Source organism: Camelus ferus, chromosome 14, assembly GCF_009834535.1.
Source record: "Camelus ferus isolate YT-003-E chromosome 14, BCGSAC_Cfer_1.0, whole genome shotgun sequence".
Taxonomy (NCBI): domain Eukaryota; kingdom Metazoa; phylum Chordata; class Mammalia; order Artiodactyla; family Camelidae; genus Camelus; species Camelus ferus.
Genome location: NC_045709.1, coordinates 38,299,490 through 38,317,059, shown reverse-complemented (window position 1 = coordinate 38,317,059; position 17,570 = coordinate 38,299,490). Strand labels below are relative to the sequence as shown.

General features: G+C 38.4%; 1 protein-coding gene across 1 annotated transcript in view; it reads left to right on the top strand.

Annotated features, from left to right (window-relative positions):
• GPC6 (glypican 6) overlaps positions 1 to 17,570 on the top strand; it is a 971,667-nt gene that overhangs the window by 464,249 nt on the left and 489,848 nt on the right. The window contains exon 3 of the mRNA XM_032496783.1: positions 11,345 to 11,736. Within this exon, the coding sequence (XP_032352674.1) occupies positions 11,345 to 11,736 (392 nt within the window). The remainder of the gene's footprint in view (positions 1 to 11,344; positions 11,737 to 17,570) is intronic.

Sequence of the window (17,570 nt, the reverse complement as noted above, 5' to 3'; positions counted from 1 at the left end):
TTCGGTATTGCATCAGGTTTTTGATGGGCCAGAAATGATACAGCTTGACAAGTCAGTGTCAAATTAAGTCATAATACTTTCACACACAAAAAAGACTGTTATATTTAATTATGCTTTCACAACTCAGCATTTCCCTATACACTTAACTTCTCCCTTCTGTTGTCTGTGTTACGTGCTTGAATGATGCCCTGATGAGAATATGGCAATCCTTCCCTTTCCTTTTGGTATGAATTAACTCAGACATTATCAGACTCTATCCCTCCCTTGTCCCAAGCTGTATACACCCTGCCTTCCGTCACTGTGGGACAAGCTTATTGTCCTGTAAGCAAAGAACACTTAGCGGGGAGTATTAAGTGGTAGAAAAGGAAAAAGAGACGGTGGACAAAGGAAAAGAGGCTGGCACGTCTGATCCCCCAGGACCACTGCTAGTGCTCTTCACATTCTCTTGACACTTTGACCCAACGCTAGGCTGCTGCCCCAAGACCAGAACACTAAGTTTCTACTGCAAGGAAAGAGAGGGGGGAAGGGAAAGGAAAGAGAAAATAAGGTCTTTGATGATGTATAATGTGGCCCCTCCCTCCATCACTATTCCTCCTTCCCCTGCCCATATCACCATCAATCTTACATCAACTAAAATGAAAATACTGAAGAACAGAGAAGAGCTGCAGTGGTGTTTAATCGTGGCTGTACTTTGGGATCACTTGCTGAGCTTGAAGATGTACCGATACCCGAATCTCACCCCCAGAGATTATAATTTAACTAGTTTAGGAGGCAACCTGAGCATCAAGATTTTTTAAAGTGATTTTAATAGGCAGCTGGGAGTGAGAACCACTGTATTCTGTAAAGAAAGGAGGAAGAAGTAAATTTCATTTGGCGGTTCTGCCTTACTCTCCCTAAACACCTGCACAATCTCTTGTTCCAGGGACCCCAGGTCCTTATCACTGACTTTTCATCTGCAGACCAGCTTTGGCCCCACTTCCCAGAGTTCATCCTCGGTGGTTTGGTATTGAAGGGGTTTTTTTCCTACCCTCTGGCCCAACAAGTAGTTGGGAGAAGAAGTAAAGAACAGAGAACTGGATTTGTGAACAGAGAAATACACTATACAAATTCGGAAACTCAATTGCTTTTTCCAGTTGAGGAAAACAAAATGTTGGAAATGACTTCAAAGTCTAGATTTTAGGTATCTAATGGGTTAAACAGGCATCCCATGCTGTGGGCAGTGTCATCTGGACAAAAAAAGAAATGGAAGGAGGATCGTGAGCAAGGACTAGAGGACGTTGTCTGTAGACCAAAGCTAAGGAGCTGTGCAGTGATGGAGGTGAGCCAGAAAGCATCCCAGCTTTTAACTTCATGTGCACGGCTTGGGGGAGATTCGGATACCTTCTGCAGGCTCAGGACACTTGTTTGCTTTTAGCAGCAACCGTCAGCAAATTTCAAACTTAATTCATGGCTCTCAGAATGAATAGTTTATCTCTACCACCTTGTGAACATAAATGGCCTAATCAGTCTTTCTTACTTGAAAAGAGATCTTTGGGAGAAATAACCTACCAAGAAATAAGACATTTATCAATCTAATGTGTAAGGGATCAGTAAGTATAGAAAAAGTTTAACCTTGTGAAATGTGAATTCAAATCAACAGTTTCTGTAAACTGCTTTATTGCTTCGTATCTCCCTGTATCAACCCACCAGAGAGTGCTGCTTCCTGGAAACTTTTCCTTTTGCAGCTGAATTACACACTGATTCTGAAAAATCTCCTGGCATTGGGTCTCTTCAGCTGACTTTACCTTCATAGTACTAGGTTAAAGGACTTTGTTTCAAGATATTGATTATTTTTAAGAAACACTCATGAATGTGAACTGATGACTTTTCATTAAAAATGTCATCATGGAAAAGTCTAGTCAATTAGACTAGACACCTTGAAAGGATATAAAATGGTAATGTCCAGTTGTCCAACTGAGCTGGATATTGTGTTTAAAAATGCTTTTACTGTATCCTTCTTGTTTTCTTAATTGGTTCGGAGTATTCCCCCAGGACTCTTATGTTCCTGTTTATTTAGATCTAATTTATGAGAGTTTCCAACACACAATGGGAATAATATAATGAAAATAACCTTTAGATTACTATAGTGAGCAATTCTTGTTATGTATTATAGTTTTTTTTATCAGCTGATGTATTTATTATTTTCTGAAAATAATTATCCTAGATTTATCATGAGCATTGTATTTTGTTATAGGATCTTGTAAGATGTTAAAGATAGTTTAAATTTCCATTTTCATTAATTATCATGAATAGAAGGAAAAAAACTAAATTATGTATTTTTTTTACCTTAACCTAGTATCAGAGTAGAGTGTTACTTTTTCTTTTCCTTTTTCATTTTTATACCATTTTATATGCCAAGTTTACTGTAAGATTTTTCTCCTTATGGAAATCTCCAGGGACTCATTAGACCACAATCTTAGAAAAATTTAGGGATGTCTACTTTCAAATCACTGAAGTCACCTAAATCCTCAAAATCATTTAGGTGATTTAAGAATTTACTTTTGGATTTTAGTTCCCTCGCAGGGGAATATGAAGAGATAAATGAGCCACAAAATTGTCAGAGAACATTTTAACACATAAGATAAAATAACAGAGGAAAGGAACTTTTATTCTACTACTTAGAGATAACAGGCTAATAATTAAATTGTCTTCCTACTTATAAGAATTTAAAGGCATAATACATTTTGTTGAATTAATTTATCTTCAAACATTTCACTTAGGATTTTGAACCTCTGCCAGGGATTGGCAAAATTTCTCTGTAGAGGACTAGATATAAAATATTTGAGGCATTTTGAATCACATAAGATCTCTGTTGCATATTCTTTGTCGTTGGTTTCTATTTTGTTTGATTTTATTTAATTGTTTAAGTGTATATTTGAATATATTTACTATATGTGTGTTGATAATATGTACGTGTTATTGTAGGATAATATCTACAATATGTGTATATTTATTATAAAATGAGGCATATTTGAAGTCAGATATTTTTAGCATCCTTTTATGTGCCAACCACCGTTTTTTATACACTGTGACTCTGTGGGTGCCACCCCTTGAGGAAGATATACCAACCTTAGGGATTTGCGCGTGGGCTTCAGTCTCCCTTACCTACAACTGATCAGTATTAGAGGAAAAAATAACCACACATAAAAATTATTTTTAACAAATAATTCAGATTCGATTTTAGAATGCATCTTGTAATTTATATTTCAATATAGTTTCACCTGGTGTCCTAGGAGTTTATTACACTTTTTATTAATTATTCAAATCACAGTGTGAAAATTGGACTTTAGAATAAACCAGAAAGCCGCCCTGCTGTCCTGTTGTTTCTTAGAACTCATTCTTGTGGACGGTGGTTTGAGCTCTGCGTTTCATGCCAGTTCCGAGGTCTAGGGCAACTCGCTTAACATTTCTGGATCAGTTTCCTTATCTGCCAACTAGATATACGAATATCTGATTTGCATACAATACATGTAAAATCCATAACATGGTGTCTGACACTGTGCAGGATGCCTTAGGTCCTATCTAGTTATGTTTGAAATTACCATCATTCATTGTTTGAAATTTATTTATTGTCTTCATTTAAGGTTTGGTGTCTTGACTCCTCCAAAAATGTGTCAGAGACATGGAAATTAGGAAGATATTCTGTGCCAGTTTAAATCAGTTGGTTGTGTTTTAAAATCAGTGTTGTTGGGAGTGGGGAGAGCTTACCTAAGTGACAGAAATTTGGTTACAATAATCCCTCAAACAGGAAATTTGTAGATTACTACTATTAGCTCACTTTGAAATTATATAGACTTCTATTAACTCCTGGGACGAATCGACTGAGTAAATCATAATGCTTATTATAATATAATAAACATAATCTATGAAAACATACACACACACAGAGCAAGAGAAAGTATGAATTAAGAAACAAAGAAGTGGCAAATCACAAACGAATTTTTGCCTACAGCAACGTCATCTCACAATAATTACAGATTCTGATTTCTCCCTTTTAGAGTAACTTGTTATTTGGAAAATAATTTTATTTAATTTCAACCTCATAATTTTCAAAAAATACATACTGAGGGTTTGTTTCTTACACAAAAATGCAACTGATGTTTAAGAAAAACTATGAAGATGATATAACAGGATATGTAAACGAAAAATACTGCAAACCGTATCAGTAAATAAAGAATGCTGAAGCCATCAAGTCATCAGCGGCTGCCGCCACCCCCCAGTGAAGACAAGCCTGCAGCGCAGCCTCTGCAGCCACTCACAGTGGTGCACCCAGAGGGGACTCAGAATAAGAAAGGACAGGATGGCCCTAGATAGCTAGGTGCTTGTCAAAGGAATGAATTCAATGAGCCAACTGTTTGCTTCCTCCCATACATAGAAAAGCACTACATTCTTTAACTTGAGATGCCTGGCTTCCTTTAGTTAACAAGTACTCTTTTATTGTTCCAGCTACCTGGTCTTTGTTGTAAAGCTCCTATATATACCCTAGCTCCTCCCCTACCTCTTAGGAGCAGTCCCTCAGAGCCATCTGAGAGGCTGTCATCCCGGGCTCGAAGGGGTTCGAGTCCTCAGAAATGTCCGCCAAATAAAACATAACCCTCAACTTTTAGGCTGTGCATTTATGTCAGTCGACAGATATTGTGAAGGAAAAACTGGGCTGGTCTGACAAGATAACTCATAAGTCTAGGAATGTGAAGGAGAGGCTGGGCTGGTCTAACAAGATAACTCACAAATCTAAGTATTGGAATACTGATCTGAGTTCTGCTAGACTAACTTGTAAATCTAAGCTAATTAGTGTTGGTTTGCTGTTTATGTGTTTTTGCTAGCCAGCTGGATTTTCAAAGATACATATCTGGCTTTGGAATGTTGGTTTGCTGCCTCCCCGCCTCCACTTTTGTGATGATGATGCTGCTAAAGCTGTTCCATACCTATTGGCCGAATACCCCAAGCTTGTACTTCACCTTATAAAACCTCATGTGCACATCTTGAAGGTGCTCAGAGCTTTGGAGCAGAAGCCCCTCTGAGCCCGCCGGCGTAATACATCTGAGTACTCCAACCCTCCGAGTGGTGCTTGTTTCTTGACTGGCCTGTCGTTTCCATAACAATATCTATTCAAAATAGTTTTTCTTTTTCCCTTACATAATTGGTTAAGCCGGATAATGAAGAAATAAAACATGGCATAGCTTTGTTTACTGAAAACAACAAAGTTCCAAATTGAATTTATTTGATTAGCTATTAAATGGAAGAAGGCTTTACTGCAATGTGGGAGACTCAGAGTAGTTTAGGAGTTAACTCAAATGTAGCGTGCTAGGCATCGCTTAAATGAAGTATGCAGATAACGTGAATGCAGTCAGTTTGGTGAGATCGTGGGGTCTGAGGTCCAGGGCCAGCAGCAGGAAAGGCAGTAATGAAACCAAGCAGAGCATGGCTCAGGACAGGCAGAGTTGTCCTGGGAGAAAGTGAGGGTCTGGTAGAGAGTCTTGATCATCACTGTGTTTTTGAGCAGAGGCCACAGGGCATTTTATGTGTAGATGCGCATGAGCTTGGAACCTGGGAGGGTTGAATGTTTATATATGTGTAAATGTAGAAGAGTTTGGAGGATGATGGGAGGACATGTCTGCTCCAGGATGTGGTTATAGCATCTCTCTGTCTCTAAGGTGGGGCCGCAGAGTCTTCACTGTCTAAGAGGAGCCCAGTCTGGATGGAGCCAGGGTGCAGTTCACTGGGAGCTCGTGTTCACCATCTATTCCCTCACCAGTCACCACGTTTTAAGGCCTTACCCTGTGACAGGCACTGTACATGGATTGATAGTGTTGGTCACCAACAATCTTACCTGTGAACATAATGTGTATTTCAGCTCCTTTCATTTAAAGCACAGCTTCTCAGATTTATCTCATAAATGAATTGTGGGGCTCATGAGGTCTAGAAATGGGCTGGCCCTTTCTCAGAAGGTTTTGATGGTCTATTTCTAGGCTTCTGGAATTTATCAGTAGAAGGGTGACTCTCAGAGGATAGGCTGAGCGTGATTTTGTCCCCCTGGGGGACATCTGATAATGTCAGGAGACATTTTTGACGTCACTGCTCGGGGAAGGATGTGCTGTTAGCATCCAGTAGGTGGAAGTCAGGGGTGCTATTTATCATCTCACAAGGCAGCTCAAAATGTCAGCAGTGCTGAGACACTTCACGTAGGGCCCGGGCATCCAACTGTCACTTCCGCAAGAGCTCTGACCTGCCAAGGGTGACACTTCATGTGGCAAGGACTCTCTGAGCAGCTCCAGTCTTCTTCTAGAGTCTCACTCTCTGGGGAGTGGGAAGAGATGGGCCATTTAGGGACCAAGTGTTCTAGCCCTCAAAGTCAAACGTAAGCCAGTAAATGGCGCTGTGGTTCTGCCTCCATCGGTGTTTCTCATTAGCTCAGCGTTTCCCTGGTGTTCATATCAGGTTATGATGTGAGTAATGAGACGGTTAAAGGGGAAGTCATCTCAAAAGGTGTACTTGAGAGCTGACAGATGTGTACGGAACCAAGGACTCTCCTCTTAATCTTGAAAAGGGCACAGGTGGGGCCAGGGCAGTAGCTTTATTGTGTCTGTGAATCACAGCCCTTATAGGATATCAGCTTTCTGAGTCATTTACCCTCCATGTCAGCAACTTAAGGTTTTTCCTTAGCCAGAGCTTGGGTTCTGAGCTGACTGAACTGATTTAGCATGCTTTTGTGAGAGGAGGGTGGAAAGAAAGCAATTAGGAGAGAAATACACTCAGCACAAATGCGTGGGTTTAGGGAAAGCAATGCAGTAGACCTCTTTCCCCTGGGGGGCCAGGTGCTCTCTGTAACCGTGTGCAGATCCAGTCTCCACTGATGCGGGGCCAAAGTTTTCATTCCCTGGGTTCTGTGATGACGTGGGTTTACACCACCATCCTGAAGCACTCATTTTAAATGAGCCTTCAATAAGAAGTGTTTTGCAGAGCATGAGCATAAAATAGGAAAATGCTCCAGTTTCTAGGTAAGTGCTAAACAGTGCTTGACCCAGTCTCCCGGGCCCATCCCCCTGTGGTAGTATTAATGAGACAACATTTGCAGCTTCACTGGGCCAAGCTTTTGCTGTTTCCTACGCACTGCAAATTCCTAGGGTGCCTCTAGTCTTTCTCTTGTTTGCCCCTCCCTTTGGCCCTCTGTGCACCTTTCATTTTGATCCATTCACTTGGAGGCCTCATCGGAAGCCTTTCTCAGATATCTTTAGGGCAACTTTTGGCTCCAAGGAGTTGATTTTTGCCCCTTAAGAGGCCTCTCCAAGCCATCAGTGCACGCACAGACTTTCTGTTTGCTTTTGGAACAGTGGTGGTTTTTATCTACAAGACTGTTCTCCCACTTGGGGCATCTGCCCCGCAGCAAACAGCTGTTACCATCCAGACCTCCCCTCTAGATGAATAAAATCCTCCCAGAGGCTAATGCTGGCTGGAAAAAGTTCTTTTGTGCATCTATGAAGTGTAACTGAGCCCTAAGCAGTCACCTTTGATGTATATTTAGTGATTGGGGAAGAAAAGGAAAAAAAAAAAAACCTTTTTATCCGCCAAACTGTTTTTTGCCGATGAGAATTTTTGTTGACTGAAGGCTTTATCCAGTGTGAGCTTTGCCGTCTCCGATTAAACAAAGGGTGAGATTCGGATTGTTTTTCCTTATATGGCTCTTCAATTTTGTTCTCTATCCTGTTTGGGCATAATACTTCATCAGCAAAATGGGTCTGATAACTGTCTTCCAAATCTCCATCTTGTTTGGTTTGCTGAGACACAATTTTCATCCAAGCATAAAATACTTTGTTCGAAGAGTCACCCTTCAAAAGGTGGAAGTTTAAGTCTATGGGCATGCTAAAAATGAAATGAGTATACTTATTTTGGAGAGGACATTAGTTTTGCCTCAGTACCTCCGATTCCCATCTTTCATAAGATCTAAGATCAATGTACCTTAAGGTAGCAACATTTGTCATAATTGCCTGATGCATTAGCATCCTTCAATACCAAATATTAACTTTGACTGTAAGATCACTAAACCATATAATGATTCTGAGCAAGGAATAATAACTTGACTTTTGAGGACCAGTGAAGCTAAGAGCAAACTTTTGAGACAATGATGCACCCTTAGACACAAATTTAAGCCTGGAATCTAATAAAATGTTTCTTCAGCTCTGTGGCAACTTGATAACTTAGTTTCAATATTCAATTAGGAATACTAATTTAAGCAGAAGGAAACAAACCACAAGACATAGTAAACAGACAATCTAATTTTAACCATTCAGCTGCAAAATGGTCATAAGCCCAATATTTCATATTATCCTGTTCAGGAGAAGAAAAGCCTAGGAATTCTACCTTCAGTAAAAGAAAAAGAAATAAAATTTTCATTCCTACAGAGAAGCATTCATACCTCAGGTCTTTGGAGAGCAATGAGGACCAGAAGGTTTTTTTCCTTTTTTTCCTTTCTTTCTTTCTTTCTTTTTTTTTTTTTTTCCCCCAGCTCTTGGAAATCCAGACCGCACTATTGATTACTGACTATTCAGCAGTGAAGGCATACTCTGTATTCAATAAATTAAGCTTTAATTTCTGAGTCCAACAAAATAATTGACCTCAAAAAGAAGATAAATGAATAGGCTGTTCTGAGCTCATGATGAGTATCTACTTTCCAGTCTCATTATATGAATATTTTTCAATTCAGTGATTTTTCTATTCTTTCATAGTTTCTTTCACTAATCTATGAAACCTTTCACCCTGCACCTAGATGAACAAGTCCAAGCTATTTGCAGTCTTGGTTTCAAGACTGAAAGGTTTTACTATGATATTTTTATACTTTGTGTTAGGATTAATAATTTAATATAGTTTCCATGTTAGGGCAATTTTAGTGACTAGTACATTTCTGAAAAATTCTGAAATGTTTCTGATTTCATAAAGTCACAAATAACAGTGACACATAGCATATATAAATATTTTGATTAATTGACACTTCGACAGTTTTGAACATTTTGCCCTATCTGCTTCAACATTGATTTTCCTTAATAGATTCTTGAAGATTAAGGAGACTTCATAATATCTAGCCTGATTTTACATTTGGGAAAAGTTAAAATGAGAAATATTTGGTGCCTTGAATACAAGATCATACAGGGGTTATTAGCTGTGACTTTCAGATTCCTTAGTTTTTGCTGCCATTGTATCAAAATAATTTCTATATTTAAGGAAAAAAAGTATTCTTTCATGGTAAGAGATAAACATTGAACACAGTCCTTTTTAAGCTTTAGCATATTGGTTTTATTTGCAAACAAGTATTAAGTAATTATCATTATAGACACAACTTACTTATCAAGACAGTGGTTCTGCTGTTGGCAATTAGGGTCTTGTCACAGAATTCACAGACCAGACGCAGAGGTCAAGAAAGTAAAGTGAGGATTGTCTGAGGGGTAGACAGTATGCTAACAAGGAGAGAACAGGCAGGCTTAGGTGAGCGGCTGCCCCGTGTTTCTGCGGCAAGTTGGCTACATAGTGTGTAGAGATGAGTGGGTAGAATATTCACTGGGGAGGGAAGAGTTTGGGGTTGTATTCCCTGATTTTCATCCCAACTCCGCCTTCCCGAGGGTAGGAGGGATTTTTGTCTTTATTTAGTCTGGATCAGAAGTGTCACGGTGTTGGTTCATGACGAGTAATTCTGATCTGCAAGGCTAATTTTATTGTAATGAGGTCTTAATGAGCAAAAAGATACATTTGGACTAGAAATTACTGCCTTTTCCTACCTTTCTTTGTCAGCCTTCAGGCCACCTGTCACCCCAAAATGCGTGATCTCTTATCAGTCCCCAGGTTCCTGCTTTCCTCCGTCTGCCCAAGGACCCCTGTTGTTTACCTGACATACGATTTCCTGTATTTGGCCCAGGCCCCTCCTTTTTGCCCAGTTACTGCCATTTGGCCTGTGGCCCCCTCTCTCTGTGCCTGTCTAGCTCTCTGCCTGCTCTAACAGTTCAGTGCTGTATTGGTCAGTACGGAAGTAGCTAAATCAAGTGCTTCTTCAGGCAGCTTCTGATAAAGAAGAAATTCGGTGTAGCTTCCATGGAATCTATGCAGAGATTCATTGCTTTTTCTCTTCTCTGTGTCAGCAAAAAATCCCCCCAGGGTTCTAGAACTAAGAAGAGGTTTTTATTTTATTCCTACTGGGATTCCTTGAGGAGACGGAGCTTCCCGAAGTAAAAGGGAACTATGGGAGGTAAAGCAGAATCACGCTGTTGTTGGCAACTTGGATTTACAGACTCAGAAGCATGATCTACCCTTGGCCTTTTCCCACCCCCAGTTACATTCTCCAAATCCCCAAATGGGATAAAACTTCAGCTTGCTCTAGCCAGGCTCGTTTCTACACATGGATATGTATCATACACACATGAGCTATCTCTTGAGGGAGACTAATATGAAGGTCAGTGAGTCCTACCGTGCCCAGTGACTTTTTTTCATCCAACTTTTTGCCTACTGTAACTATTCCCAGAAACACCCAAGTGATGTTGCAGGATGGAAGAGGTCATTTCTTGGCAGACTTTTTTTTTTTCATTAGATCTCTTAACCAGAAAGCCCAAATGCCTATATTTTATACAAGTTCTATAAAATGATAGTTTTTATTTATAATGGTAATGCATGGTACTTCATAACTTTCTGACTCATTATGGCAGCCTAAATTATGTCTATTATAGCTTTGGTATTAAGTGAATTTAATTGCTTTATGAATCTCTGAACACTGATAATTGATTGCTATATATAGCAACTACAAAGAGTCCAAATATTACATTAATTTGAATATCTCATTTATGAGCTTTTCCAAATAAAAGCAATTTAATTGAATGCAGTGGTAGAATAGGTTTGTAAATAGGCTGGAGCAAATGTTTTTATCAGTTCTGCATTTATTATTATGTTAACGACAGTACTTTGCCACGTATTCTGATTTAAGTTTATATGAAATCATAGAATTTTCTAAAATTTACGATAAATGGAATAAGAATTGAGCTTCTTGGAAGGAGTTTTAAATGGTAAATTCCTAATGTGAATGGATGTTCTTGCAAATGGAAATCACGTGATCTTTTGTTTTCTTTGACTTAGAGAATTTCATAGATTCTAGATCAAATCTCATTTTAAAATATTGTTATCCTCAATAAGATTCATTGATACTTTAATCACAGGGGACTTTTTTTTTTCTGGGAAAATGACCATTAGAAGCAGTTATTTTTAAGGTAAGTCAGTGTTTTGGACTTCTAATTCTTACTATTTTATGACTGCATTCTTGCTTTATTTGCAGAATTTTTCCGAGAGCTCCTGGAGAATGCAGAAAAGTCACTAAATGATATGTTTGTACGGACCTATGGAATGTTATACATGCAAAATTCGGAAGTGTTCCAGGACCTCTTCACAGAGCTGAAAAGATACTACACGGGGGGCAACGTGAATCTGGAGGAGATGCTCAACGACTTCTGGGCTCGCCTCCTGGAACGGATGTTTCAGCTGATCAACCCACAGTATCACTTCAGCGAGGACTACCTGGAATGTGTGAGCAAATACACAGACCAGCTGAAGCCATTTGGAGATGTCCCCCGAAAGTTGAAAATTCAGGTGACCCGCGCCTTCATTGCTGCACGGACATTCGTCCAGGGGCTGACCGTGGGGAGAGAAGTTGCAAATCGAGTTTCCAAGGTAAGTGAAAATCTACTATCTTTCTAATTGATCTTTCTCTTTTTCTCTGGTTTTAAAACAAATGTTTAAAAAAAAAAAATTGAGGTCAAAGTTTTCACAGTGTTCCTTGCTTTTAGAGAAGTCAGCTGAATGTCAAAGCTTAATTCTTTGTGTGAGAGAAACCAAGATTTCAAGCCATTCCATGTGGCTTGAAACATAATGTCAATATTTATCAGCAATTCAGCAGAGAAGCTTTTATCAGGAAACGCGCGAAAACAGGTGTCTTGTAACCATGACCACTTGGCATTTCTGATTAGTTTTAAGGATGATAAATACCCATGAAACAGTCCATCCAGAGGTTATAATCCTCTAGGAAGTCACAAGGTGACAGTCTTCATGGCACCTGCAAGTGGAGACAAGTTGTTGCTCAGAACACCAGCACCTGGCATCTCTTCTTTTTTATCACCCTTGTCAAAGTGGCCAAATTCCTTAATAGTGAAAGCGGAGCCCTTAGCTGCCACCTGTAGAACTGGATTAGGGGAACTAATGAATACAAAGTGTAGACTCTGGCAGAGAATTCCTTTTGTTCTCCGTTATCTTTGTAATCCAATGCTGTGTGTTGCATTGGGCTTATGAGAAAGATAAATCACCAGAACACATCTGTGCCTTTCCTTGAGGATGTCTCCAAACCTTTAAAGCAAGGGCTCTTTTTCCACTGCTGTTTTAAAACATTGACTATTTCCTGTGTAGAGGATATATGCCTTTGTTTAAATTCTTCCTTGACACTCAACTGCTCTTAGGAGATGGGCTTGCCCATTTATGAGGGCAGTCCAACAAGCAGACTGAAAGATGATTCCTTTAAAATGTAAAGTTAAAACAATTGATAACAGGACTCTGGTATCATGTCACCCAAAGAAGGTCATGTTTGTACAAAGATTATTGCCAAACATTACCTTCTTATTGCAGGGTTGTGCCCAAGAGCTGTATATTTTTTTATAACTATTGGTACTACCCTACCATGTTTCTTTTTTCTCCACTTTGATCTCCTCATTATTTACATCTTGGTATAAAGATGCATATACCGTTAAAAATGTTTCTTTATGGCACTATTTGAAAAATTCATAGCAACCCATTTTTTAATTGTCAATTCTTAAAACATTTACTTGAGCATAAACAAAGATTATTTGGAAGAAAACTCAAAGGAGCATAATCACAAGGGATTTAATAATATAAAGGGCCTATAACTTTGATGTTAAAACATTTTTTTTTAAATCAGCAGTGCTCTAGATACCAAAGGAAATATAACCCCAAAATTGGATTAGTAAGGAATTGGCCAAGTGGAATAGGAACAGGAAATACGATCATCTGTAAAATATAGATAAATGTTAAAAAATAAATATATACTCCATATATTCTTGAGGGATTGATGTTGTTTTTAAAGAAAAGTTTAGTCACAGTGACTTCAAATTGAAGCCTTTGCTTTTATTGAAGAATGAAACAGCCAGCTTTTGAGAAACATGAGAAATTCAGGGCATAGATTGATCTGTACAGCGTTCCTGATTGTTTATATAGATGCTGCCTGAGTGTGGATAATGTTTAGATACATATATTTTGGTCTGGGGAGGTCTCCGTAAGGTAAGAGAGTATTTTCTATCAAAGCATCTAAAAGATCACAGGAGAGGTTTCCACTGACCCTCCATCCTGTTTCTCAGAGGGTGCCATTAACAACTGCCCTGAAAGGCTCCTCCCCTTTGTCTTCCCCTGACTGTCTCCATCTGAGGTCTTTGCCTACCAAAATCTAACGTGCTCCTCTTCATGGTGAAGGTTGCCATGGACCAACCATCACAGTAGAGTATAACCTTTAATTTTTGACCAAATGTGAGGTGACATGTACTCTGGACAATGAGATCTTTCTTATCCCAGTTTCTTCACGACCAACTTTCATTTCCAGAGCAGCTGCTATAGGTTCCTGATATAGTTTGTGGTCATGTAACCATGAATGTTTAGTGTTCTATGTAGATAGTGGCTTGTCTGACCTGAATTTCTTTAGCCCTAATCAGTATATGGCTGGCTGGCTGGCTGGCTATATATGGAGATAAATAAATAGAGATGAATATGGATATGTGGATATACAGCTATGGCTTAAAACAAGCTGAGTAATTTTTCTCAAATAATTTATGACTCAGGGATTTAAGTATTTTCCCAATGAACTGTCTCACCTAATGATTACCAGATGGTCTGTAGCTGACTAAGCCAGATACGGATCTACTAGTACTATTTAGGTGCTGAAAATCATCACCACCCAATTTTTTTGTTGTTATATGAATAAAACATTACAAGACTAAATATATTAAGAGGAGAAGAAAGAATGGTGTTTAAAGTTTAGCCCTTCATTAATCGGAGGTTTCCCTGTGGTCAGTTAATGGAGTGGTTTGGAGTTTGTGAAATGATTGCAGAAGAGTTCAGGAATTCAAGGCAAAATTCCCAAATGGAGATCCACAAACTGCCTTATCTCCTACATCTTGATTTGGGGAATTATTTTTTTTTCCTTCATTTTCTCCCTTCTCTTACAGTGGCTTCTTAAATCTAGAAAGGCATCATTAATAGCTTCTAATTAATTGTTTTGACTGGAAATTTTATCTCTTTGGCAAAACACAGCAGTTTGACACAAATGTTTTGATACAACATTTGGGGAATTTTCCCTACCAGAAAAGTGGAGGACTAATTTGTAGATGTCAACATAAGTATTTTAAAAAACTTATTCTTGCCATCTTATAGATACAAACATTTTCTTTTTCTAGGCTTTGGATGGAGCAAGTTAATTGTAGGTAACTGTTTAAAAATACCTGTGCTATTGAAAACAGGCATATCTTAAACTACAACTCTACTCTGGAGGAACCGTTTCACATGTGTACAAATAATTGTGAAGGATTCATACCAGCATTGTTTACAATAACATAAAAAGTAGCAATGTCACCAATGTCCCATCTGCATAAATGGTGATCTCGTTACACCATGAAACCCTATGGAGCGTTAAAAATAAGTGCACAATAGCCACATGTAGATGAATCACAGAAACCTCATTTTGAGCAAAAAAAAAAAAAAGTCAAATAACCACAGAACACATATCATGTATATAAAGTTTAAAAAATGCAAAACTAAGCAATACGTCATTGAGGAATTAAAAGATATGTGATAAAACTGAAGAAAACTTTAAGATGATAAACACAAACATCAGATGGTGATTACCTCTGGGGACTCGGTTTGGAGGTTTCATAAAGGAGGGATGTTCAAGGGTCCCACCGTTGTCAAGAACGTACTGTTTCTTCAGCTCTAGGCTATGTGTGCGCATGCGTGTAAGATGTTTTTAATGAAAGCGGTTAAAGTAGGGGGAGACTTTACCATTGTTCACCTGTGATTCTTTCCATCTCTGAGCTACCCTCAGTGGTTTATCAGCCTTACTGGATTTGTTCATGGATTTGACCATTCCCTTTCCATTTTCCATCTTGTGCTAAATGATACCAAGTAGGCATGGAAGGGCAAAGCTCTAAAATGGACATAAAAATACATTTTGATAATAAAGTGTCTTGAGAAAAGGGCTCCAGGCTGTTTTTTTTAGCATGGTCCCCTTTTCTAAAGCACCATTCGCACCCCTTTCCAAGTACCCATTCGTGAGTGGGAACATGGATGCCAAGCAGTCGCTCTGAGGATTGTCAGACTGTGAAGAACAGAAAGAAGGTGGCGTAGAAAGATATTAACAGTTATCTGCCTAGACTGAACTCCAGTTATTCATCATGAACGCAGACAACTCTAGTGTCTTCACTGGTCCATCTTGATGCCATTTAAACAAAGAAGACATGACTTTCATATCTTTTTGTTTTAATAAAAGCGACTTCTCTGGGGGAAAAGCTGTAAATTATGTCAGTGGAAACCACTTCAACTATGAAAGTCATTTCATTGATTCACTCCAGACAAATTAGGTAGGTAATGGAATTGGAATCCATAGAACTTGAACTCCTGCCAAATACTGTTATTTATCTCTGTGTATCTATTTATTTTTTTTAATCTATCTATTTTCCTGTCTATCTGAATTCTTTCTTCCTTGTGGGTCATGACTTTGAAAGTCTGGCTTTAGTGAACTAGAATGTTTTTATCAATAGACACCTGCCTATGTCTGCTCCCCAGAATGATATTTTTGCATGGAAGGCCTCTTAACTGGTCCATGCACCCGAATAAACAGTCTTACTTTAACAATGTGTGCCTAGAAAGCAGTAAACAGAGAGTCAATTTTCAATAAATGTGGTTGATAGGATTATAAGGCTGAAAAAAATTTATCATCAAATTTGGTGAAATGAAGGCTATGAAAGACAGCCATTCAGAACGTTCTCTGATCATAATGGGAAACCATTCTGAATGATTTGTTGTGAATAGTGTTTACAAGAGAAATGGCATTCCATTTAGCTGTTTGCTTTTGAGATAAAATTGAAGATATAAAGTAAGACCACCTTTTGTACCTGTCACCTGAATGATTTGTTTTGCTCCTTCTGTGGTGATCTTTTGATTGGAGTTAATTTTTTTCAGAGTCATCCAGAAACAAAAAGGACCACAAAGAGGCCTTAGGTGAATGAAAGCTTTTTTAGTTCTTCTGTGGTCAGTGCATTCTCTTCTGTAATTGATGATGATTCAATGTAGGTTAGTTCGGTCATATACAATGTTAGGAAGAGTAGGTAAGCATTTTGAAATTATCAATAATGCTTCTATGTTTAAAACTTTTAAGTCAGCATAAATAATATATGCTTACTGTTTTATGATGATGGTGTAGGCATTATACTATATTTAGAAAGTACTTTGCAATCAATCAATAAATAATTTCATGATTTAAAAAAATAGTAACAAAATGGCATTAGTACTAGGAACCAAAACAACAAAAATAGCTTATTAATGTAATTCATTGAAAATGTATGAATTTTACCATGGTCCAGGTGCTGTGATAAGCACTGAGAATCACAGGAGTATGAGGAAGTCTAGGTGTTAGAAGAAAAAACATCTCCCCTAAAGAACAGCATGTGACGTTCTATAGAGGAGTCCAGAGAAGTAAGAGACAAGGTCCCATTTTGATGGAAACAATTTGGTTATTTTCACAAAAACAAGTAAAATCTTTCTTATCAATTTTAAGTTCTCTTACAAAATGCCTAGCTTTGATGTGTAAGTTTGGAAAATGGTTGAGTTAAGAGAGTGAAAATTGGGAAGAGTGAAGCCATTTATTTCCGATTCATTAAAAGCTACTTGTGTGTTCTTTTTTTTGTTGTTCTTTTTGTTCCCTGTGTCTGTTTCCAATAACCTATGCCTGAGTTAGGCTACTTTATTTTAGATTCATGCTGTCTTCTGGCATTCCATTAAAACGAGCACATTTCTCCCCATTGAATCCAATTTTGAAGTTTTATTCATGTTAAAAGTAGTTAAGGGGTCCCTTAACTCTATGTCAATGCAACATAGCTAGAAAAAGTTTGGGAACCACAGTTCTGACCATACCTAACAGGTCTTCCTCTCCCCTACAGTCTGAGGTGGGGTGGTTATAATAACATTCATTCGATCTAAATATGGACTCTCATAAAAGTAGCGTCATTGAGGCAATTTAGCTCTGGATCATCAATAAGCATTTGTTCTGTGTGTTTTATGCATCAGGTACTGTTGGTAAGTTCTTAAGATACAAAGACGAAGCAAGTTAAAGTACTTGCAAGTGCTAATTGGGAGAGAGACAGCAACAAATGATGTCAATATAATGAGAGAATTCTGCACTAAGTGTTTTGGAAACAGAGAGGGAAGGCACCTGGCTGAATCTTGGGGCACGAGGA